This window comes from Populus trichocarpa, chromosome 14 (genome assembly GCF_000002775.5).
Source record: "Populus trichocarpa isolate Nisqually-1 chromosome 14, P.trichocarpa_v4.1, whole genome shotgun sequence".
NCBI classification, from domain to species: Eukaryota; Viridiplantae; Streptophyta; class Magnoliopsida; order Malpighiales; family Salicaceae; genus Populus; species Populus trichocarpa.
Genome location: NC_037298.2, coordinates 466,168 through 492,273, shown reverse-complemented (window position 1 = coordinate 492,273; position 26,106 = coordinate 466,168). Strand labels below are relative to the sequence as shown.

The following is a 26,106-nucleotide window of genomic DNA, read 5'->3' as shown; positions in this document are numbered from 1 at the left end:
GTCAAAGTCTCCTCCATGGCAAACGTAAGAAAAAGCTCTGCTGCCATATTCTCTTGTGTTCTTTGGGAAATCAAAGAAGAAAGATTGAGGAAAAGAGAGATAAGAATGGTCTGAAAGTTGTGAAGTAGGGATGAAATGAAGTGTATTTTTTTTTATTATTATCGTGGGTGTTCGGGCCAGCTTGCGTGTACCTTGACTAATCTCATGGGCTCTGAAGTTAACGACCTTGTAAGCTTCCAGTGACCATCATATGAGCGTCTACAGGGTTTGAACCTGAAACCTAAAAAAAAATAAACCTCCTAGTTCCAAGCTCTTATCACTATATCACCTAGATGGTTTGAAATGAAGTGTATTTTGGAATGGGGAGATGCATTCAACTTGAAATCAGAGGGTCCCTCCCTCACTGTATTAATTGATTGATGGCAGCTGGCAGCTGGCAGCATCTTCCACGAACCACTGCTGTCAAATTAAAGTCATGCAAAGGCGAAGAAAATGACCCTACCTTCTTATCTTGAGTGTCCAAATCCATCTAAGCCTGTAGACAACTTGAAAGCAGTGGGTCCCTCCCTCACTATATTCTGTTGACACGCACAATAAATCTAAGAAAGTAGTGCCTATATTCTGTTGACACGCACAATGAATCTAAGAAAGTAGTGTCAGTACATAGACTTCGGTTGTGTATGAAATTAGGATTGAAACTATATTTTTAAAATTTTTGAATTTTTTTATTTAAAATTAAATTTTTATATATTTTTAATATATTAATATTAAAAATAACTTTTAAAAATATAAAAAATATTTTAAATCATAACCGGTAATATATTTCTATAATCTGTTATTCGAGCGGTTGTTTTCTAGAATTTTACTTTTTGAATTTTCCCTTTAAAATCTGGAATTTTTTATTATTTTTTTTATTTCCTGTAAATATTGACGATGCAATATATGCTATTTTTTCTGCAATATAAATTTGTTGAGCCATTTATTATTATGTTACAACTCTGATTGCTTTAGGGATATTGAAGGTGCAATGGAATTTTCTGCTACTTTTTCTACTTTTATTGCTTTTTTTTCCCATAGTTTTCAAGTGTCTTAATACTAACTTGAACACCCAAAAAATTAATCAATAAAAACTTTAAAGAAATTATAATTGATTTAATAACTAAAAAGTCCTTATAATTTAATGTTACAACTTTATCACCAAATTATGAAAAACAAAATCCCCTAATTTCTCTCTTTTTTCCATAACTCATCTTCATCTTCTCTTTTCTTCTATCTTCTCCCCTCTAATTCCTAGCCTCCACGCCATGGTATAAAAAGAAATTTCAGAAATTCCAGTCAACCCTGTGGAACCAAAAAATTTTAACAATAAAAACTTCTTGTATATCATTTTTATTTTATTTTTACATAAAAAGGTAAAATAAATTTGAAATAAATGATAATAAAAATAAATAGGTCTTCATTTATTTCTTTCCCAATAAAAAGTTAATAAATAAAATAAAATATTTAAGATATTTTATCATAAATATAATGTCTCATAAATAAAAATCAATTAATAAAATAATAACATATTGCATTTTCCAAAGATATGAGTGCTGCTGTAAAACTTGAAAAATAAAAGGTATCATTTTAGATAAAGAAAGGAATATAATTCTTCTAGGGATAGAATCTTTTCCTTAAAACAAGCTATTTAAGCAATGAATCTCTCTTAAAAACTCTATTTGATAAAGGCTAAATATTTAACAAGATTTTTTCAATAACACTTTAAAGACAAATCAAAATATTTTTCAAAGTATTAAATCATCAAATTTCATTTGGCAATATCCATCTAATTAAATTCATATTTTTACAAATTACAAATCTTGATTTGATTTCATAAATAAATTTAAGTTTAAGGGTTATAACATTACAGAAGACATGATTCAATACCTTAATCGTAATTTCCCTGCCCTCAAAGTTTTGGTGTTGCACGGTGAACGCCTTCACTTTCAGAGGATTGAGATTTCTATCCCCCTGCTTGAGAAATTAAACCTCATTGTAGCTCAAATATCGGCAGTGGAAGCTATCATCAATACTCCGAGATTACGGTCATTCAAATGTGTCATGCACAAAATCCCGTCTTTGTTTTATTTGAACAGTTTACAAGAAGTTACTCTTGAATTATTTGTTGATCTCAACTATATCAAACATGGTGAAAGTTTTCTCGAAGATTTTAGGGAATATCTTAAAAATCTCAACCAAATCAAGCTTGTCACTCTGAGTATTTGCGTTTGTTCTTCTTCTGAGATCCACAAAATAGTCAGCAGTACTGCCTCCAATCCTGTTTTGCTTGATATCAGTCACTTGAAGCTGGAAACCTTTACCAGGGAGAAAGAAAGCCACGCTCTTGTTGATGGCTTGTTTTGTATTTGCCGTCCAGAATCTCTATTACTCGTGTCTGGCTGTGCAAGAAACGACGAGTTCATTAAGAATCTTTGCGAGAAACTACTGCAAATAGAGAATGCAGCTACCCATGCAAATTGTGGGCAGCATCACTTAAAAGGCGTCAAGATCCAGCATTGTGGAAGAAAAGGATATAACAAGATCCGTACATGTGAAGCTTTCTTAGACTCATTGCAAACTCTGGAATCGAAGGAGAAGATTCGTTTTTTATTCGAATGGTGATTTAAATTTTTGCATTTATTTTATTTACTTGCTAGGACAAATTTTCTTAGAAATCAGCTGAACCTAGCCAGGGCTCTGCTGCAGCAGCCCTGCGAGTTTGTATTGAAGAAGTTTTTTCCGGTTTGCGATGCCTATGTTTAATAATTTGATATTTTACCCTTTACCATCTGATATGTTACTGTTAGTTTACTAAATTTGACTAAGTCAACCTTAAAACTGGTGTAAAATAAAATAAGACCCAAGCTAAAGTTAACATCAACATTTACCAAGTTATTTTTTAAAACTAGTTTGAAATAAAACAAGATCTAAGGTAAAGTTCACATCAATATTTATTAAATTATCTTTGTCAGGCTGGTCCAATTTAATAACTTAGTATATAGCATGAAATAGAGTTCTAATTTAACATAATACGATGAAGCAAAGGATTCATTCATAGAAGAATAAAAAAATTGTTATATGCAGCAGAGCATAAAATATTTTATAATTAACTTTCATGAGGTTTGAATCATTATAATGAAGAAAAATAATTAGATATATTTATTTGAGATTATATACCAATCAATTATGGGAGTATGTTTAGTATTTTTTTTCCTGTTTGATTTGTCTATTTTTATGAGTAGTTTTTGTTTTTCCCTAATAATTCTATTCGTGTAGCACTACAAATCCACATTTTTTTTATCAAGCTTTTTGTATTTTATAAGTTTTCTATTTCCATCTTAATACTAACTTTAAAACCCAAAAAGTTAGTCAATAAAAAATTTAAAAAATTAGAGGATTGTTATTATAATTGATTTAATAACTAAAAAAACCTTATAAGTTAAATGTTACAACTTTATCACCAAATTATATAAAAAAAATCCCCTAATTTTTCTCTTTTTTCCTTAACTCATCTTCATCCTCTATTTTCTTCTATCTTCTCCCCTCTAATTCCTAGCCTCCAAGCCATAGTAGAAAAAGAAATTTCAGAAAGTCCAGTCAACCCTATGGAACCAAAAAAATGTTAAAAATAAAAACTTGTTGCGTATCATTTTTATTTTATTTTTACATGACTATATGGCCATACATTTTTGGAGTTTGGAGTGTATTAGATAAATGAGTTCTTAACATAGGCAAACCTTTCTTTCTAAGGTGTGGAACCTAAGAATCAAGAAAAAATGTCAAAAATTATTTTAATATATTTATGTTAAAAATATTTTTTAAAAATAAAAAAATATTATTTTAATAAATTTTTTAATAAAAAATAATTTAAAAAAATAACTACAAACACGCCTAGATAAAATTATAAATAATATTGACAAGCGAGATTAACTTCAAAGATAACTTCAATAATGAACAGTATATCTTGCTGGAAAGGAATGATAATCAATTACCAACTGTTTATTAATTTGTGAGATAATCGTAAATGACCGATTCATCCCTCGCTGGTATATTTGCCATCTCTTCAGGCATAAGGACCCTCGCTGGCATGCGCTCCATCTACAAATGTTAAGAAAGCCCTGAAATGTATTATTAATTATTAAAGAATTCTAAAACGTGTGGGTTTTCACTGTAGCAGCAGTTTTTTTTTTTATTATTATTATTTTGTATATATATATATATATTTTTATTTTTTATATATAATGTATCACTGTGCACACAGTGCACAGTGAAACACTTGATTTTTTTTTTCCTTTATTTTTTGTTTGGCTCATGGGTTTTTGTTTTTTTTTGCTTTTTTTCTTTGTTTTTTTTTAATGAATTTTTTTTGTTTAATTTAGTTTGTTATTGTGAAATTTTTTTTTATTTAGTTATCATATTTTTATTACATGGATCTCGGGTTTGACGAGTTAACCTGAATTTTTTTTCTATTTAGTTATCAAACTTTCATGACGCGAATCCCAGGTTTGACGGATTAACCTGATTTGACGGGTTAACTCAGTTGATTCAGATTTTTTTTCTTTTTCCTCATTGGTAATATGCTTATGTCTTTTGTTTGTTTTTGTTTTTTTTAATTAATTTTTTCGTTTAGTTTAGGTTGTTAATGTTCACTTTTTTTTCTATTTCTTTTAATGAATTTTTTTTTTGTTTAATTTAGTTTGTTAATGTGAAAAAAAAATTTTATTTAGTTATCATACTTTCATGACACGGATCTCGGGTTTGACAGGTTAACCTGGTTTAACGAGTTAACCTAATTTTTTTCTTTTTTAATTATTTTTTTTCGTTTAGTTTAGTTTGTTAATTTTTTTTCGTTTGACCCATCGATTTTTTTTTTCTATTTAGTTATCAAACTTTCATGACGCGAATCCCAGATTTGACGGGTTAACCTGATTTGACGGGTTAACTCAGTTGATTCATATTTTTTTTCTTTTTCCTCATTAGTAACAGGCTTATGTCTTTTGTTTGTTTTTGTTTTTTATTATTTTTAGTTAATTTTTTCGTTTAGTTTAGGTTGTTAATGTTCAATTTTTTTTCTATTTAGTTATCAGACTTTCATGACACGGATCCCAGGTTTGACAGGTAACCTGGTTTGACGGGTTAGCCCGGTTAATTCTGGGTTAACCCGTCAATTTTTTTTTTCTATTTAATTATCAAACTTTCACAACATGAATTCAAGGTTTACGGATTAACCCAGTTAATTCAGATTTTTTTTCTTTTTCTTCATTAGTTTTTTTCTTTCTATTGGTTTTTTTATTTTTAATTAATTTATTTAATTATCATACTTTTATGACATGACCTTGCAACCATATCCACATCCAAGACTATTGGGTCTGGTATTAGAGCGAGACCTACTGGGTCATGCAAGTTTAATATTATTATTATTATAAATATTACTTTTGGGTCAGGCGTTATAGCCAAACCCAAGATTCTTGGATATAGCTTTGTAGAAAAACCTAACACTTTTAGATTTTATATTTTTTTTAAAAAAAAAATTAAACCGCGGCATCGCGCGGGTTATATGACTAGTATTGGTGAAACGGTGTATCGTAGCAGCTAGGTAAAATGGTAAATTAATCTGCTATTCTTTCTGCTTCATCATCTTTTTAAGCCTTACTCTATAAATAGAAACACATTTGTTTTGTTATGCTCCAACTGCTCAAATTACTTTACAATGTTTTTATTTTTGTATTAAATTTTTTTTTTAAAATCATTTTATTTGAAAAACCACGCTTCTTCTAATAAAAAAGATATATTTTTATTAAAACAAAAAATATATAAATAAAGAATGAAAGTTTTGATTAAAGAGATATATTTTTTCCCTTTTAATTTAAATAATTAAAAATTCTTGAATACTTATTTAAATCACCAAGTTTTTTATTTATTAAAACAACTATGTTGCTAATTAAAAAATATATATGTTTTTTTCAAAATAAATAATAAAAGAGAATTTTTACTTTTTCCTGTAAAATTAATTTATCGATTTTTTTACAAATACTTATTTTAATTATCTTAAAATTAAATACAAATAAATTTCCAAAAACACATCGTGACGCAGTAGCAGAGGAAAAAGACATCATCTGACTGCGTGGAAAGCTTGAAGATAGAGAGGAAGTCGCAGTAAATAACATGTTCTAATATTGCCTTGCCCTGTACCTGCCAATACATACACATACATACACATAAATTATCTTAAAATTAAATACCAATAAATTTTCAAAAAGACATCGTGAAGCTGTGACTGCGTGGAAAGCTTGAAGATACAGAGGAAGTCGCAGTAAATAAGCTGTTCTAATATTGCCTTGCCCTGTACCTGCCAATACATACACATATACATACACTACTGTGTGGAAAAGCAAAGATTCTTCATTGTCTTCATTAGGTCTTGAAAACTAGTTTTGAAAAAATTACTTTTCAAATTTTTTTTATATTTATTTATTATTAGGAAAATTGGTCAACAAAAAACACTTTCCAGTCAAAGAAAAATTTGACTTGGTTTCCAGAAAAGTGTTTTTCTAGAAAATTTGGGCGGAAAACACTTTTCAGAAGTTATGAAAAATTTAGAAATGTCATATTATTTGCTGATTATATTAAATTTGATCCTCAAACTTTTAATTGCTATATATATTTTGTTTTGAATATTTATTTTTCAATTTTATCTCTTAAAATTTAATTTTTATATTAACTTTGGTCCTCATTTTTATAATTGTTATTTGTTTTTTCCTTATCATTTTTTTATTGAAATTTTTTATCTATCAAATTTGGTCCTTATTTTTTTGATTGTTAATTATTTTATTTGAAATAATTTATGAAATGTTAACTATTATTATTTTAATTTCTTCATCTTTTATTTTTTTAAATTTTTTTAGATTTGATTTTTATTATTATTTATTTTATTTGAGATAATTTATGAATTATATTTTTTTTCAATTTTATTCTTATTCAACCTTTTAACTTGTAAGATTTGATCCTAATTATTTTAATAAATTTGAGAAAAATAAAACATTAATAAGTTATTTTCCAGCTCATTTTACATGACATAACCAAACACTGGAAAATATTTTTCAACTTATTTTTCATTACACTACAAATATCAGAAAATAATTCACTTTCCTGGAATTCACTTCCCCAAAATTTACTTTCTAAAAAGAAACTACTCTTCTAATGTTAAAATAATTGAGATCAAATACAAAAAATAGGCTAGAATTCTGAATAATCTGTATATTATGAATGCTTAATCTTAACCTAAATACAATTAAAATATATACAGATTAAATTAAAAGTACTATTCTACCCTTAATAAATAAAACTACATAAATATTATTTAACATCTATTAATAAATAATAAACAGGAACTTAATAGATGTCATATCTTCCCTTCCCTTCCCTTCACTTCCCTTCCCGTGTATCCACTCCCTGTCTAATGTTATTTAAAAACAAAAAAAACAAAAAAAATTGTAAGTCTTCTTCCAAGTCTTTCTTTCTTTCTTTATTTGATGCAGCGAGTTGTTCAAGAGATGATTTAAAAAAACAAACATATTTAATTGCATTTCCTAATCTTACGTACAGTCTTCTGCCAAGTCTTTCTTTATATAAACATATATTTGAGTTCAAGTATTCTATTGGCCGGCCGGTTGCTTTCTAGAACTCTACTTTTTCAATCAATGTGATGAGATTTGTCATGTGATTTAGTATTAGTGGAGTATGAAGTCATACACTCACTACTTGTTCAAAGGCCCTCAATTATATTTCTCAAATGGGAAAAAAAAATTGGCAGACAAGAGAGCTTGCGATCTGCGCATCCGATGTGATCACCCCCATCGTCACCCTAAACATTAATTGTCAATAATCGGATTAATTATTATTGATCTATGTTTATTTGAACTTATTTGATTTCATATAAAAGAAAAACACTCAAGGTGGCTGCGTTTTCCTGAATCACACCTATTTATTTCTGTGTTTCAAAAACTTTTTTGATAAAATTTGAAATTTTTTTATTTTTTTATTAATTTTAAATTAATATATTTTTAGTATTTTCAAATCATTTTAATGTGATGATGTCAAAAATAATTTTTAAAAAATAAAAAAAATTATTAACATATATTTTAACATAAAAAACTATTTAAAAAACAACCGCAACCGCTGCTAAACAAACCTAACCCCTGTTTTTAGCTAGGTTCTCTTTGCCGATGGACTTTTCTTCGAGTCTTGTGCTAATACATAGGTAGCACCGCACCCTGATGTGCCTGACAATATTAATTATTTCTTTTTGCTGTCTTTAGTACAGTGTTGTGTTTCATTCTCCTTTCCTATGCACCAGACCTCAACCTCACTATCCATTTCCATGTGCTTAATCTATTCCCTCAATAGTTTACAGAAGTGTTTGCCATGTGATACTGCGAGATGCCCCCTTCCTTTCTGCAATTCTTTAGTTTTTTTCTGTCTGGCTAAACGATGGATATTCATGAACATCATTAGAAAACGAAAATAATTACTGAATTTGACATTAATCACCGTGCACCCCAAACTATATCAGAAAACTGATTTCTGATGTTCTTAATATAGTCTACCTAATAATGACTTAATTGGCTGGTCACAACTGGCAAGGCTTCACACTAATTATTTGTCTTGTTCTTGTGTGAACCCACCTATTGCTCGGGTCCTTCATTTTAAAAAATTACTTTGTGTCTACTCCCTGTTGAAGTCTTTCTTTATTGTTTTTTTTTTTTAATGAAGCAAGTTGTTGAATTTGATAATGACAGGATTTAAAAAAACACAGTTAATTGCATTTTCTTGGATGTTTGTATTTTAGAGTAAGCTAGCTGGTCATACTAATCTTACAGCCAATTAGTCTTTCTTTATATAAATAAAAGCATCTGATAAATTATCTACATAGTTTATTTGTGATTATCTTCATCCAAATGATTAAAACGCTTTTACAAGCACAACTACATAAAAAAAATTGATTGGAAATTTATATAATTGTTAGTTTTAGAGTTTTTAAAATTAATCAAGATACGTGTAAGTTGATTTATATACCATATTAATCTAAAAAAAATAATTGAGATTGAGCTATGCACTAACTCATAAAAATAATACTTAAGACTCATAAAACTTGTTACACACTCTTAAGAAAACCACCTCATCATTGACTCTATAATAGATCGCTCACCAGAATTGTCTGAAAAATGATAAAAGAACTTATGATCAACAGGCAAAATATATGCACGCAATCTGATTCTAATTCGATGGAGGAGATGAATCTTTTAGCTTAAATGATTCACAAATTTTTCTGTAAAATTCAGATTTTTTTTGTAGATGTTTTTGTGAGGGAGCTTGAAGCTAAAAATCAAGGAGAAATGGCCAGAGTTGGCCAAACAATAATATGATTATAACTTAATGAATATGAAAACAGCACTTCACTCACTAAAACTTCAATAATACTTTTAATTCCACAGAAGATTTCTAATTTAGAAATCATAATATTTCAGATGAAAAGCCAATAATGCTAACATCACAAAATCATGTATATCACTAGTACAATCTCATATAAGTACGCATTTCTTCTACCTATCGGCCATGTATGTGTACTGGATACTGTTTTTTAACTAAAATTGCAATAGTGCTCTAGGAAAAGTAAAAAAACACTGAAATTGAAATTGAAATTTAAGATCGTAGAAAAATAATTTCTTTTTATTGTTATTTTATTTCCATGTCACTTTAATTAATTGTATTTTAGTGCTTATATCTAAAAAATCAATGGAGTTTGTTTTTATGTTTTAAAAGTATTTATGAAAAAAATTGATTTTTTTTTCTTTAAATTAATATTTTTTTGATATTTTCATACCATTTTGATATATATATATATATCAAAAATAATTTTTTAAAAATAAAAAATATTATTTTAAAATATTTTTTAAATAAAAAATATTTTAAAAAATAACTCCACACTCACTACTACAATTGTCATTTGGGTTTATAACTTATAAATTTCCGGTTGCTACGCTACCATTGCAATAATGTTGTATGCACTTGCGAGCGTGAGAGCGTTCCTCCCTAGAACTGAAAGTAGAGGCCAGAGAAGGAATCAATGAATGAATATCATCCTCTTAGTTATAAATATAGTTTCAGGAAAAAAAAAACCCAGGAATTTAGGATGGATATGTGATTCTTCTTAAGAGTGTAGAAAGGCTAACTTAAAATTTGGGGTGTAATGGAATTCTACAGCCTTCCATCCCTACCCAGATAGACACACTATAGCTGCAATATAAGGAAATGACTAAATTACTTAAAAATAAGAGATTGAATCTAAGCTGTTGATATAAAACCATGAAAAAAATCCAATGATGGATGAGAAGTCCAAGTCATTTGTCCATGTCAAAATGATTTCCCTCTCATACCAAAACCTAAACCAACCATTTAGCGCCATTTTACAACTGTCATAACTGAAATATCCTTCTTGTCACAAGTTAAGTTTGATTCGAGGGGAGGAAAGAATTGCACTGGACACAAAGGTTGTTATCAAATCTAATGAACGTTATTAGAATTTAGTTATAGCAATACGCGCGTTTTATTAGTGCAGGGTTTGTTAAGAAAAGATGCCACGTGTGGCCAGTAACGAGAATATAGGAGGTTATCTTCATGTATATGATCTGTAACAGAATTGGAGAAGGGTAATAATGAACATAATGAATGAATGTTGAGCTGAATTCGTGGAATTCCGCTTCTATCTCTCTCTTCTTCTTCCATTTGCTCACTAACCAGTAAACACCATGACTGGAGCTTGGCTACCAGCCATTTCCATCACTAAGGCACCTCTGGATGTTTTCCAGATTGGTTCCCACTCAATCAGACACACAACACTTCTCTTTTTATTTTTATTTTTATTCTCATTCTTAAAAACTCTAAGCAGTAAGGAGGAGGAGGAGGAAGAGCTGAGTCTACTGATGGGTCTGCTACTACCACTGCTGCGTCGGCTTTACATCGTTTTTTTCTGGCCCTCGAAGGAGCAAAATTCACATAGCTAATTCGATAAATAATCGAACAACCGCAATTATTATTATTTTGTTTTTATTTTTAATGAAGAATTTATAGTCAAGTATAATTTACAAGTGCTTAACACTTTAAGATCTCAGTACCCGTTTGGTAACGTGGCCAACCACACGATTGGCGGCACTACCAAAACTAAATAATAGACTTTTTTTTAATAACCAATCACGACATAACACGCTTCACTAACTGGGATTATGAGCTGAATACATAGTTGTGTGGGATCCAAGTAAAAGCACACAAATCAACTTATCAAGAGCTCATGAATCATTATACAAAAGAATCCATTCTTATGCAAACATGCATCTCCTATTATTTTTTGGTGGAGATTGATTTTATGGATCAGTTAAAATTTTTACTTGCACAAACTCTTTAATATTCTCAATAATCATTTCAGTCATACAATTCTTTTTCTTAGAAAAAAATTCCATTACCGGTGTTTGATTTTGCTCTTTTAATTTCTCTTCTAAGATAGTTTAACTTGAAGTACTCCCATCTTCTTTTAATGCTTCAAACCTTAAGAATTAGTCATGGAGACTAATTTTGAACCTTTAATGATACAAACCTCATGATCACGTGGTCATGCAACCCACAATCAAGATTGAGATCTGACTCGGAAAGCTGAAATATGTCTGATAGGAGTGTGACACAATGGAAACCTGCCCCAAGGCACTAACACTATTGGAATGAGTAGAATGACGCCACAAAGCCAATTAATCTTCCATAAGTCAGATTCAGTTCGTTCAAGAACTGAAGAATGCAAGAATCACTCTCACACGTTAAAACTGAAAAATCCAGAAGTAATGATCATCAAAGCTTTGAAATTTTGGCTCACATGAGTTTAAATCGTTCTTGAAAAATTAACCTTAATGGACCCCTTATGTGGACTTATATGAGGTCCACTCAAAACTAACGCAAAACCCTAAACTGAAAAACCCATAACTTAATCCAAACAAGCCTTGGATCCTAAATAAAAACAAAGTATTAATTAAGTCCAAACATGAAAGAAAATAATAAAAATAACTAACTTGTCATTAAATACCACCATCCCTTCTTTCCTTGTGTAGTTAGGATGAATAAGGAATTCTTATAAGAAAAGGATTCTGAAACTGTCACAACCCGATTCCCTGATCCATGACCGGCACATAGGCAAGATTCCCCTCCAAGGTTCCATCCCTATGCGAACTCAAACTTACATACAAACTTATCCTAACTCAATCAGAGTCCAACGCAGCATTAATAACAAAATTAACTTCATAATATAATTTAATTGTCTTAATACAAGAGTTCATATAAATTCATAGTTTTGGAGCACTAACTAGACATAAAGGAAAAAGTACAATTTACAACCGAAAGAGCAGGTTCAGAAGGTAAAAAAAAAATGACCTGCTATCAAGTTATAAGCCTGAAATGAATAAATAATGAGATGGTGAGTTCAACAACTCAGTGAGTGAGTAGATAACGTTCAATATACACACACGAGGTAATATAGCAATGAGAAATATATATACAAGTATGGCTCTAGGTTCTTATAGAAAGGTTTCTCAAATAGGCCATAACAAGAATATCATATGGTAAAACTCGTCAGAAAATCAAAATGCAATGAGCATGAGGCTCCGTACTGTGGGATGATCAGTCCACACAGGTTGGTGACTCCCCCAACCAACTAGGGTTCAGATACGATGTGCACAAAGACTAACACTACCCTGTTAGCATGGGTATTCTGACTGACATACCATAGGTTCATAATCATAATCAAACAGACATATTCATATCTCAAGGCTCAACTCATGATATCAATCAAATGAGGAGTTATCAATTCAGAAGTCAATTCAAAATATATATTGGTTCATATCAAGAATTCAGATTCAACAATTGATCATGCTTTATCATAACAAGGATAATAATCAACATATATATTATCAAGAAGCATGATCCAATTCATATTAACAAATCAAGTATTTATAATATTTCTCATGCATATAGAAAATTATCCACTCACCTGACTCAAAGCAAACAATACTCAAAAGCTGATACCGAAGGAAATCCTACTGACATCTCGCTGGTAGAATATCAGGATTATCTGAATATAAAGGAGACATATTCAAGAAGAATGACTCAAAAGAACATATAACCTATTTAATACACTTATCTAAGGGTATATTCCATAACCCTATATGCTTTTAGACTAAACTAGTTATTTTCCCAAAAACCCAAAATCTAACGGTTTTCCCGAAATCTAATCCATAATAAAACAAATAATAAAATTGGTAATAATTCACTAAATAACCCTGAATTATTCATCAAATCAATCTAAAAAAGCAAATATTACAGCTAGGGACTAATCTGTAATTTATCATATTTTTAAGGGTCAAAGTGTAACTTCGTCCATTTGGAGGACCAAACTAAAATTGTCATAAATCCATTACTATACTGAAATTCTGACCATAATTAATCCTCAATTCTATCCAGAATATCTCATTATATTCCAGGGACCATTCTGGAATTTTTCCAAATTTTTAGGGTCAAATTGTAATTTTTGTCAAATTGAAGGACTAAATTGAAAGTGTTAAAATTTCATAACTATACTGGAAATCTGCCCATAATTCATCTTTTATTCTGTTCAGAATCTCGGAATATGCTCCAGGGACCAATCTGTAAATTTTCCAAAGTTTGGGGACTAAACTGTAATTTTCACAAATTGAGGGACCAAACCGAAATTTTATCATCTTCAACCTCCAACCCAGAATTTTAACAGAAAACCTACTGTTCTCTCCAAATTTCTAACACAAATTCACCATTCAAACAAAATCATAACTCAAAATCATCATCTTTCAATTCAATCTCTCAAAATCAACTAAATAATCAATTACCCACAACAATCAACCCCATAACATTTAATTTAATTCATCAATTAAACCCAAACACAAATTTTCAAAACCCTAACATTCATCAAAACCGAAATTAAAAGCTCAATAATACACATTTATACATTTAACAACCTAAATCTTACCTTTAAACTTATTCCCTTCAACTCCTTTCTATTTCCCTTCTAATTTCCCTCTTTTCTCTTCTTCTTCTTCTTTCTCCCTTCTCTCTCCCGTCAGTTTTTCACTCTAAATTTTCAGATCTCTTTTTTTTTTCTTTCTATTTATATTTATCAAGTTTTTTGAATTACTACACTACCCCTCATTCATTTATACCCTCTCTTTAAGCCTCCAAAAGCTTTGTTGCCTTTTCCTATCTCTTTAATTTAAAACATTACAAAAACATTAATGAATCCTTGCCACACTTGAAAATTATATTGCAACTCATTAAAGATCCTTGTGGAACTAAAAAATTCCCAAAATAAACTCTCACATCCTTGTAGGAAAATGATCTACTAAATAGGAAGTCCACAAATCAAAAGGAAGTAAATAACAAAATTCATATAGCATGTTCGGACCTATATTGCAAGTCCTTTCTGAATGTGGATTCTCCTGAAAATGTACCCCAACATAGACAAACACTTTTGGAATCTTTTGATAAAGTTTCAGTTCGATCCAACGGTTGGATTTGAAGTTATGCTCAATGGCGTAAAACTGAACGGTAGAAACTTTTACGCCAAAATCCGAACATAACCTTGCTTGGTTCGTATCACAAGACTTAACCATATCAGTTAATTTCTTCTTTAGTTTCATCAGGGGTTCCAAATTCTTCTTGTAGTACCTTCTTTGGACTCTGATTTTATATATCTTTATTAGATTAAGCTTTAATTGGGAGATGTCACGTTCCTTACAATCATCTTCTTGTAAGGACACATCTTTTGTTTTCTCTCAAATAATCTTCAGCAACTCCACATCCTTTATTTTTCTTCCCTTCTTTCAATTGTTGTTGAAATTCCTTGCTCATCTTTTAATCATATGACTTATGGGGAATTCTAGTAAAAAAGAAGAAGCCTGGATCAACAAGTGGAATCCAACACAAAGCATATAAAAAAATAGAAAAAAGTAACTAAAAAACAAAGAGCAAAACAAATTTATAAACTACCATTCAGGATTTTGAAGACCTGAAATATTGGTGAAACGGTGTATCGTAGCTAGGTAAATTGATCTGCTATTCTTTCTGCTTCACAATCTTTTTAAGCCTTACTCTGTAGGAACACATTTGTTTTGTTATGCTCCAACTGCTCTAATTACTTTAGGATGATTAATATAATTTATAGATATTAATTTGAAAAACAGAAATTTATGGAAAAACAATGTTTTTATTTTTGTATTAAAAATTGTTTTTAAAATCATTTTATTTGAAAAACCACGCTTCTTCTAATAAAAAAAGATATATTTTTATTAAAACAAAAATATATAAATTAAGAATTAAAGTTTTGATTAAAGAGATATATTTTTTCCCTTTTAATTTAAATAATTAAAAATTCTTGAATACTTATTTAAATTACCATGTTTTTTATTTATTAAAACAACTATGTTGCTAATTAAAATATATATATGTTTTTGTCAAAATAAATAATAAATAATAAAAGAGAATTTCGACTTTTTTATGTAAAATTAATTTATCAATTTTTTTACAAATACTTATTTTAATTATCTTAAAATTGAATACCAATAAATTTCCAAAAACACATCGTGACGCAGTAGCAGAGGAAAAAGACATCATCTGACTGCGTGGAAAGCTTGAAGATAGAGAGGAAGTCGCAGTAAATAACCTGTTCTAATATTGCCTTGCCCTGTACCTGCCAATACATACACATATACATACACTACTGTGTGGAAAAGCAAAGATTCTTCATTTTTTTTATTAAATATAAAAATATAATAGATCAAAATAAAACAGGTGAGGAAATTGACAATATATATATATATATATATATATATATATATATATATAAAATCAGAAGCAAAAGGGACATGCTCCTATTTATTAAAATTACAGGGAGACAGCTCCTTAGAAAGGGCAAAGATTCTTCATTGCTTCCCTTAGTGGATGACATCTTTTCTCTTTTCTACCCTTCCCTTCTCTTCTTTCTATAAAGCAAAGCAACCGCATTTACCTCTCCAGAAAGAAAGAAACTCCCTCTAAGCTTCCCACTGTCAAAACCTCCTTTACATACCTTTGTTTTATAGTACCCTTCCTTCCCTTGCACCAAACCGACTTCTTTGTCAAAGAAAAAGAGAAGAACCCAAGAAGAAAAAAGAAAGCTTTTGATCAGAGGGGAGATGAGTTATTACGATCAGCACCAGCCGCCAGTTAGTGTTCCTCCACGGCAAGGTATGTATGGCTTTTCTTGGACTAAGGAGTTTTGGAGTTTATGGTTTTTAATTTTGTTTATTGGATTTGTAGGGTATCCAAAGGATGCTTATCCACCACCTGGATACCCTGTTAGGAAATTGCTATTTTGGTCGCCAAGACCACACTTCCACTAAGTGTGGAACAACTTATCACCCACTTGGTACAAAGGAAAAGCTAATTTTGTGGCACAATTGGTGCTTTTATAGTTTTTGTCTTATCGTTCTTGTCTATAAATAAAGATATCATTTAGAGTGCAAGGTGAGCAAGTGAAGTGCAAGAGGAGAGAAAAATATAGAAGAGAGTAGTAGGGCTGTCAAGGGCAGCAACCTTGAGCAGCAATGTGCAATGAGAGTAGTTGAGTTCACTGAAGTGATCCCTTCCATATGTATTGTCATCTTTTTTTATTTATTTTTAATAATATAAACTTCTCTGGTGGATATAAGTAATTAGATGAATTATGTTAAATATTGTATCAGCGTGCTCAGCTTTCAATAAACAATGATCATGAACACCATAGATTAAAAACCCAACAATTGGTACTAGACCTTTGGTTTAGAGTGATGTTTGATTTTTGCTTAAAAATAAAAGTTCTCAAAACAATGTTTTGAACATACCACTGTGTAGAGGAGATTAAGAGGAGCACGCTGATGAAAACGGTGCAAAATTCTAACATGAGACATGGCCGTACAGGCAAACACATGTTGATAATGAGTCTTTTGTATTTGGATCGGCTGACCTGATCCAAATACCAGACGACACTACACAAGTGATTGACCCGAATAAAGATAACTTCATCATGATGCAATCATAGTGTCAGTGTGTATAGTTGGCATAGCATGTCAGTTACCAGCAAGCTAATGTATTGCTTTTATTCCAATCAGCACAGTGTATCCCACCATCCACGTCAAATTTGAAACATATTGTTTTTATTCCTACCAGTTGGGAGCATTCTTGCTCGTCAATGGAAATGTGGCCGCAGGACCCCACCCATTACACGTGTTTTCCAAATCAATTATTGTATTATAAATCTGTTATGGATAAAAAAATTAAAAAAAAAATCGAAAGTTCTCTTTTCCTTGAAAATAAAAATCTTAACTATTTTTAAAAGATAGTATTTACATGAATCTATAATGATTAATTAATAGATTTAATAAGATAAAAGAATATTAAATAAAAGTTATTAAAATAATTGAAGAAAACATTAAAGTTTTAACATTATAAAATAATCATAAATTAGTTCATGCACGGAAGAAAGTAAGCTTGCTTTAATGAAATAATTCATATGCAAATAATAATCAATGCTTTCATTAATCTTTTTGTTGGAAAAGTGGACCTCTAATTAATCCTGCAAGTTTTTGAATCTCATTTCTTTCATTTTTCATTCCATAATTATATAATTATGCATGCACCGGCGCATCTAACAACAATTTTTTTTTTTTTAAAATAAAAAATATATATAGAGAAATCTAAGAAGCTAATTATGGTGAAAAACAACTCTGAAACCATAACAATAATTGATATAGCGAAAATACCCTCAACCCCCCAATCCCTCTCCTCATTGCTTTCCCCAAACCCAGAACTCAGAAGCCAATGGATACTGCAAAACCCTACCTCTCCGTTCTCCTCTTTTTCCATATTTAGTTATTCGCCCCATCTTCCCTTCCCCTTCAACTCTCTTTAGGACCCTACTCTCTCTTTGCTTAATTCCCCCCCCCCCCCCCTCTAAAGTCTAATAATTTTGATATTTAAATACAGTAATTATCAGAATTATTAATAAACTGTCCAGCTTCATGCCTGTGCTGGCAGACAAGGTTCTACTGATCTTAGACATTCTTTGTTGGATGCTATCTTAATCTTGTTAGTATCTGTGAAAACTCAAACTTTCACCTACGAGAACCTTAATTTCTTGTTACTGATGTACTTCTTTGCCAACCTTGTTAGAGGAGTGTCTAGTTCTTTTCTGGACATGCCCGTACCATGCTACTTAGTGATTACACCTTTTTCAGCATCTAGTGATTACATCTTTGTCTATACCATGTTAGAGGAGTCTCTTTTGAAGTTTGAGTATGTACCTGCAATAAGTTAATTGATAATATATGACCAGTGAAGACAAAAATTGTACCACCTTGCATCAGGCCCATCTTTTTTCTATTGTATGATGCTCTTACAGGATCCGCTTGAGGACTCTGTCGTTAACAGGCGTGGCCAAGTTTTCTGCTTTCAGTGTGTGTCAGAATACTTGACAGGAGATGATAATACTTGCCCTGCTTCTGACTGCAGAGAATGAAGTTGTAAGACAGTATAGATATACAGAAGAAACAAATAAATTAACCAGCAATAAGAATTGTTGTTATTGTGACTGCAAGCATAATATCTTTATTAATGAAATCACTTTTTTATAGAGGAGTTTTGATAACAAACTTCTGAAAAATAATGACAAGATTTTAATTGAAAAAGAGCTGTTTTATAACAGCTTTATTTGCAACTAACATCCTAACAAATTGGAGCTAATCTTGACTAAATCTTCTCAGCATCGAAGACCTCTTCTTCAGCAGCAAATGAAGCAACTGTCAACACTCCTCCTTGCATCTTTTGCTTCCTCAATGTTTCAAACGTTGTTTTTGACAATGGCTTGGTTAACATATCAGCAAGCTGGTCTTCTGTCTTGCAATAAATAAGTTGTAATTCTTCATTTTTCTGAACTTCTCTAAGAAAATAATACTTAAGCTTGAAATGCTTTGTTTTGCCATGGAAGATTGGATTGTTGGATATTGCAATTGCAGCCTGATTTTCAACATTGACCTTGGTAGCTTTCTTCTGCTCCATGTCCAAATCTGCTAAGATTTTTCTAAGCCATAAAACTTAATTTGCAGCTGCAGTAGCTGCAACATACTCTGCTTCTGCCGTTGATTGAGCAATAATCTCTTGTTTTTTAGAACACCAAAAGAAAATTCCTGATCCAAAACTAAAACAATATTTAGAGATGCTCTTCATGTCATGAATGCCATAACTATAACTTAGTGTACCTTTGATATATCTCACAACTCTTTTCGCAACCTTGAAGTGAACTTCACTTGCACAATGCATGAACCTCGATAACAAGTTTACAGCATGCATGATATCAGGTCTTGTAGCTATGAGGTACATCAGACATCCAATCAAGCTTCTGTAAATTGCTTCATCTACTTTATCAGCTCCATCTTCTTTACAAAATTTTTCTTTCACGTTCACGGGAGTAGTCATTGATTTGCATTCTTCCATTTTGAATTTCTTCAAAATCTCTTTGGCATATTTCTGTTGACAAATAAAGATTCCACACTGGTTTTGTTGCACTTCCATACCAAGAAAATAAGACATTTCACCGAGGTTTGTCATTTCAAAAACCTTCATCATTTATGCTTTGAATTTGTTTATCATGCTTGGATTGTTTCATGTAACAAAAAGATCATCCACATAAAGTGAAACCACAATGTAATTAGAGTTTGAATTTCTTATGTATAAGGTTGTTTCACTCAAACTTTTCTTAAAGTCAAGTTTGAGTAAATGCTCATCAATCCTGCTATACCAGGCTCTTGGAGCCTGTTTCAATCCATATAAAGCTTTCTTCAATAAGTAAACCTTTTCTTCTTCACCTCTCACAACAAATCCTTTAGGCTGTTCCACAAAAATCTTCTCCTACATATAACCATTCAAGAATGCAGACTTCACATCAAGTTGAAATATTTTCCAACCCTTTTGAGCTGCAACTGCTAGTAGCATTCTTATGGTGTCTAGGCGTGCAACTGGTGCAAAGGTCTCTGAAAAATCTACACCAAAAATCTGTGCATAACCTTTAACCACCAATCTGGCTTTGTGTTTTGTTGATAGTGCCATCAGCATTCAATTTTGTTATGTAAACCCATTTTACTCCAATAGGTTTTTTGTGTTTCGGCATGTCCACCAACTCCCACGTTTGATTCTTCTCAATCATCCTCAGCTCTTCATTCATTGCATCAATCCATTTTGGATCATTTTTGGCTTCTTCAAATTCTGCAGGTTCTAACACAGCTACATTGCAGCTTTGATAAATGTTTGTAAGCAATTTAGTTCCTCTGACTGGTGCTTCATCAATGCCATCAATATCCTGCACAATCTCCTTACCTGCACTTTTTTCTGCATCTTTGAAGTTTCACTTTTCAAATTCAATGAACTTGATGTCTCTGCTAACTATCACCTTTTCTGTTTGAAGTTGAAAAACTCTATAGCCTTTTGTTACATTGTTGTAGCCAACAAAGATGTCAGCTTCAGCCTTTCTATCAAGTTTATCTCTTCTTACTTGAGGAACATAAGCGAAACATAAACAACCAAAAATCTTTAAATTCTGGAGTGTAGGTTTATAACCGTGCCAAGCTTCATATGGAGTCTTGTTTTGTAATGCTCTTGTTGGCAGCCTATTCAACAAGAAAATTGCAGTGTTCACTACCTCTACCCAAAACTTCTTGGGTAAATCTTTCTCAAATAACAGACACCTTGCCATCTCCATGATTGTTCTGTTTTTTCGTTCACTTACACCATTTTGCTAAGGAGTGTAAGGTGTAGTGTATTGATGTTCAATCCATGCATCATGACAAAACTTGACAAACTTGTTTGATGTATATTCGGTGCCATTATTAGATCTTACAACCTGAATTCTGTGACCACTTTGATTTTCAATCCAGTTTTTAAACTTCAGAAAAACACTTGTTACCTCAATCTTAAACTTTAGGAAATAGTCCCAGCACATTCTTGTATAATCGTCAATGAAAGCTATATAATACCTGCTTCCATTCAGAGATATTGTCTTCAGAGGTCCAGCAACATTAGTATGAATAAGCTGAAACTTTTTTATTGCTCTCCAGGCCTTGTTTAGAGGAAATGGAAGTTTGTTTTGTTTGCCATATTGACAAGAAGAACATACTGTAATTTCTTCTTCTAGGTTTGGCATTCCCTGCACCATCTTTTTTTTCTGCATCTGCACCAATATTGCTTGATTAAAATGTCCCAGCCTCTTGTGCCATAATTTTGTTTGACTTGTTGTGCTTGGAAAAGCAGCTGGCTCCTCTTCCATCTAGTCGAGTGAAAAGCTTTTTCCTTTCATCTTTATAGTGAATATTTCTAATCCAACAGGATAAAAAATTGAGCAATGTTTATCTTTGAATACAATTGAGTATCCTTTTTCAAGAAGCTGACCAACACTTATCAGATTCTGATCAATTTCAGGGACAAAAAGATCATCTGAAATGAGTTTTAGACCTGAATTTCCTTCAATAGCAATAGTTCCTTTCCCTTTGATAGGAATGTATTCATCGTTTCCAATTCTGACTTTAGAAACATTCGATTTGTCAAGTCGCTTGAATAGATTTTCATCATTTGTCATGTGATTTGTGCAACCATTATCTATAAGCCAACAATCACTTGCATGTTTGCTAGCAAAACAAGTGGCCACAAACAGCTGCTCCTCCTGTTGTTGATCTGCAACTTGAGCCTCACCCTCTTGCAGGTTAGTTTTGCTTTTGCAAATTTTCTCCATGTGTCCCAGTTGATTACACTTTTTGCATTTAATATCAGGTCTCCACCAACAATATTTCTATAAGTGATTTGTTTTCTTACAGTGTTGGCAGGGAGGAAAGTTTCCAATTCTTTTACTGTTGCTACCGGCTCCCTTATATTTGTTGATCTTCTTTTTGCCTTTGTCTCCTTCCTGAACATGCATGTTAGCTTGAAAAGCACCTTCCATGGACTCCTCTTGCCGTATTATTCTTCTTTGTTCTTGTGCCTGTAAAGCATTGAGTAATTTTGCCAAAGAAATTTTTGATAGATCTTTAGATTCTTCTAACGTAGAAATTTTTTATTCAAACCTTTTAGGTAAAGTTACAAGAATTTTTTCAACAACTCTTTTATCAAGAAGATCTTCTCCCAATAGTCTTACTTTGTTGACTATGGAAAGTAATTTATCAGAAAAATCTCTAATTGTTTCTGTTTCTTTCATCTTCTGCATCTCAAATTCCCTTCTCAAATTCAATACCTGCATCTGGATTATTCTCTCATTACCATGGAATTCTTCTTGAAGATAATTCCATATTTGCTTGGCTGTATCAAGTGCAATTATTCTGGAAAATATTGCTTCTGAAACTGCAGAGTAGAGACATGTTTTTGCTTTGAACTTCCTGGCTCTTTCCTCACGATGATTTCTGATTTGAGCAAGAGTAGGATCAGCAGGAAGTGGTTGTGTTTCATGTTCTTGTTCTACAGCATCCCAAAAATCACAGGCTTGTAAGTATGTTTTCATTCTTACAACCTGCATTTGATAGTTTCCACCAGTAAATTCTGGTGGTGATGCAAGAGAATACATATTTGATGCCATTGAAAAAAGATAGGAGGCTTTTTTGTTTGTATTTTTGGTGTTAAAAGGTTTCTCACATGTTACTCTCTTCACTCAAGCTGGTCCGTAAGATCAAATGTAGCTCTGATACCAATTTAAAGTTGTAAGACAGTATAGAGATACAGAAGAAACAAATAAATTAACCAGCAATAAGAATTGTTGTTATTGTGACTGCAAGCATAATATCTTTATTAATGAAATCACTCTTTTATAGAAGAGTTTTGATAACAAACTTTAGAAAAATAATGACAAGATTTTAACTGAAAAAAAGTTGTTCTATAACTGCTTTATTTGTAACTAACATCTTAACAAATTGGAGCTAATCTTGACTATATCTTCTCAGCATCGAAGACCTCTTCTTCAGCAGCAAATGAAGCAACTGTCATCAGAGAACAACTTGGTTCCGATGTTGTTTTCTCTGAAGCTACTCTTAGAAGAAGAATCTCTGACAACCTTGATGCTAGTTCCTCAAATTCCACATTTGATGATACATCAATAGTCCTTCAGCGTGAGTATAGTTCCTAAAAAATGAAAGCTGTTCAATCCCATTGTAAGGTAGAGAATCCAATTTCAGGATTTAATGGTTCTACAGGATCCAGTGCAACGACAATGGCATATTCAAACTCGTCAACTGAAGGGCCAATAAAAGCATTTGTTTTCTCCCAGTGGACTAGGATGTTGGATTTGGTTGAAATTTCACTGAATCAGTATTGCATCCAGTTAGGAGGCTTGACGGGACAATTACTTTGAGTACAGGAGACAGGGCTGTTAAAGATTTCAACACTGATCCCAAGGTTTGGCCCCTACCTCATGAATTCTCGAAACAAAAGGTGTTTTTTCATTCGTTCTCAATGAAAAACATGTTAATAATCAAGACCTCTACCTGATGAATGGAAAGAGTACTGTATCATATACACTATTTAATAACTAGCCAAAACATGCAGTACAGATCTCCTCTGTCAAATTGATGATTTGTGCATGATAATTATTGCTGATGCTTTAATTCTTGCATTACATTCAGCATCTGAATGATTCAACTTTATGATATTGTTAACATTGCACATGACATTCGGCTGTAACATTTCCACCCCTTGACATATGACCATAAGTTACCTTTTCAACTTCTTTGACAACTTGCTGATCGAGTGGAAGATTCAAAGGACAGGTTGAGATAAGGAACAAGATGCAACTATTTCCAAATCTTTCCTAATTGCGAGAGCCTCTGTCTCGTTTGAGTCTTGATACTAGCTGGACAACAGAAGCCAGAGGTTTCCATTTGATATATACTTGTACGTCAGAAGCCTTTCTATAGATTCATGTGCTTTCACTTTGAGATTTCTGTCACTTATTAATGTTTGAATAGACTTTGTCAAGTGAACCATTTTTCTTATCATAGCCTTTATGACTTATTTCAGCTGTTTAAATTCTTAAAAGAGTAAAAAAGAGAGAGATAGAAGGAATAATTACAAGACAGATGGTAGAATAAATCTTCAGAAATTTGCAGTACATCAGCATTACCATCTATCCACCAAGAACAATGGTCATTCTACATTTCGAAAATTCAGCTTTGAAAAACATTTATCAACATATATAACCCCATAAAAATAGAATCCTTAAATGTTAAAAAACAAGATCTAATATAAAATAGTAGAAGTTGCATTGCATACAGATAAAGATTCACATCCATGCCCATCCATATTAAGCTGTTCTATCTTCGTCAGGGATATTGATTTCTTTGTATTCCTATCTCTTTGGAAAAAAATGTTAATTAATTAATCTATTTCAGCATAGTATTTCCAGTACTATTCTTTCATTAATGTGTATCTCTAAAAGAGATGGGACTCTTGTTTCCTCCAATTTTGCTGCTAGAGATAGGCATGCTACTGCTAATAGCTGCAGGGGCCATCCTTTACCTTGCTGCATGAAACAACGATTGAATGAGAATTTGACAGGCTAAATCTTGTCAATCTTCTGGGCAGGGCATCCTAATGTTAGAGTAGAGAATGATTCTGATACCTATTAATTTGTTCTTTAAGGTATGTGGCTCCAATGTTGTTAGCAATTAACCATCCTACGATTGAAATTTATAATGATCATTAAGTTAAGAGCACATTACCTGCAAAGGACGAGATAGTATGAAGCAATGAAAATAGCTGACAGAAAGATAGGCTGTTTCAGGCTTAAACCGGTAGGAAGCATGCGCCTGCAAAGCAGAAATGATATTTAATTACCAAGAAAGAAAGAAAAATCGCACAGGGGAGTGGTTTTAAAAGACTAGAATCAAACTTTAGCATCCAATTCAGTGCATCTTGAGCAAAGTGCAACACTGGGTGTTTCGTTGCAGTACAAGTTAATAGGAGTACTGGAAACATCTGTCGAGACAGACATATTGTAGCTGATCTTTACTCAATGCAACTGAGCATCATTTTTCCAGCAGAGGAAAGGTGCAGAACCTTTTCGCTACTTGTGGTGTTGGTATATCTAATATATTTATTCCGATAATCACTGCTTTTGATTTTGACATGACTGCATGTAGGTAATTTGCATGAAGCTTCCTTAAAGAGCAGCCAAATTTCTGTAGGGCCAATTTTAGGATCGGTGGGTGACTAAATTCCTGTAGTAGTGCTTGTCTTGTATCCAAAATTTTGCCAAAATTATTCTCTGCCGCTTAAGATCATGCTGCAATAATAACGTTAGATGTTTACAGGGAGGGATGCCAAATTGGCGATAGATTGGGTCAGGGCAGGTGTTTTGTCCATCGGCTTCTAACCTGGAATATCCAAACCCGTCACGCACCTTGATCCACTAGGGTAAAGTCGGATGGAGGATTCTCTCCATCCAACAGAGACCCTGTCCTGTCTTTAATTCAATTTTCAAAATTAAAATCTTAGTTTAAACATCTTCATTCATAAATCATAAAATTATAAAATAAAGTATAAGCTTCAAATTCATGCATAGCACCATTAAAACCCTTCATGAATCATTTGACAAGAATTCATATATTGTATTGGAAGTTAAGAAATGGGATTAGATTGGATGATAACTTTGCTTGATTGGGTTTTTACCAATCTCGATGGCTTGCTTTTCAATGGAAATAATTTTTCTACGAACCTTCTTCGTATCTATTTAGTTCCAATTATGGCTATAAAAGCTTGTGCTCCGAGGACTCAACCTTACTATTGTTCCTGGCTTTGTCTTACGAAAGGAGTGTTTTGGGGGAGATTGGGTAGCGTGACCTAACCCAACAAGTTGAGAGCCATTGATCCCGTGGAGAAGGCTCGTGAATTATTGTCCTT

The 26,106-nt window shown here is 31.8% G+C and overlaps 3 protein-coding genes across 12 annotated transcripts in view; 1 reads left to right on the top strand and 2 right to left on the bottom strand.

The window, feature by feature from the left end:
* LOC7464768 (putative disease resistance protein RGA1) overlaps window positions 1-26,106 on the bottom strand; it is an 86,751-nt gene that overhangs the window by 4,686 nt on the left and 55,959 nt on the right. The window lies entirely within an intron of this gene.
* The window catches only part of LOC112324101 (protein CYSTEINE-RICH TRANSMEMBRANE MODULE 13), a 70,827-nt gene continuing 60,900 nt past the window's right edge, over window positions 16,180-26,106 (top strand). The window contains exon 1 of the mRNA XM_052447104.1: window positions 16,180-16,389. Coding sequence (XP_052303064.1) covers window positions 16,338-16,389 — 52 coding nt within the window. The 5' untranslated portion in view covers window positions 16,180-16,337. The remainder of the gene's footprint in view (window positions 16,390-26,106) is intronic.
* Window positions 24,429-25,251, bottom strand: LOC112324024 (cyclin-D1-1-like). The gene is made up of 3 exons (XM_024584441.2): window positions 25,097-25,251; window positions 24,927-25,013; window positions 24,429-24,727 (listed from the first exon to the last, which is right to left on the bottom strand). The coding sequence occupies exons 1-3, from the start codon at window positions 25,196-25,198 to the stop codon at window positions 24,593-24,595; spliced, it is 324 nt and encodes a 107-aa protein (XP_024440209.1). The 5' UTR covers window positions 25,199-25,251; the 3' UTR covers window positions 24,429-24,592.

Excerpts from the sequence above, each read along its gene's own strand:
- LOC112324024 (XM_024584441.2), bottom strand. The coding sequence starts at position 25,198 with ATGTCTGTCTCGACAGATGTTTCCAGTACTCCTATTAACTTGTACTGC. Across the intron at positions 25,014-25,096 it reads GCACTGAATTGGATGCTAAA|GCGCATGCTTCCTACCGGTT; the intron begins GTTTGATTCTAG and ends TCTGCTTTGCAG. Across the intron at positions 24,728-24,926 it reads TACTATCTCGTCCTTTGCAG|CAAGGTAAAGGATGGCCCCT; the intron begins GTAATGTGCTCT and ends TGTTTCATGCAG.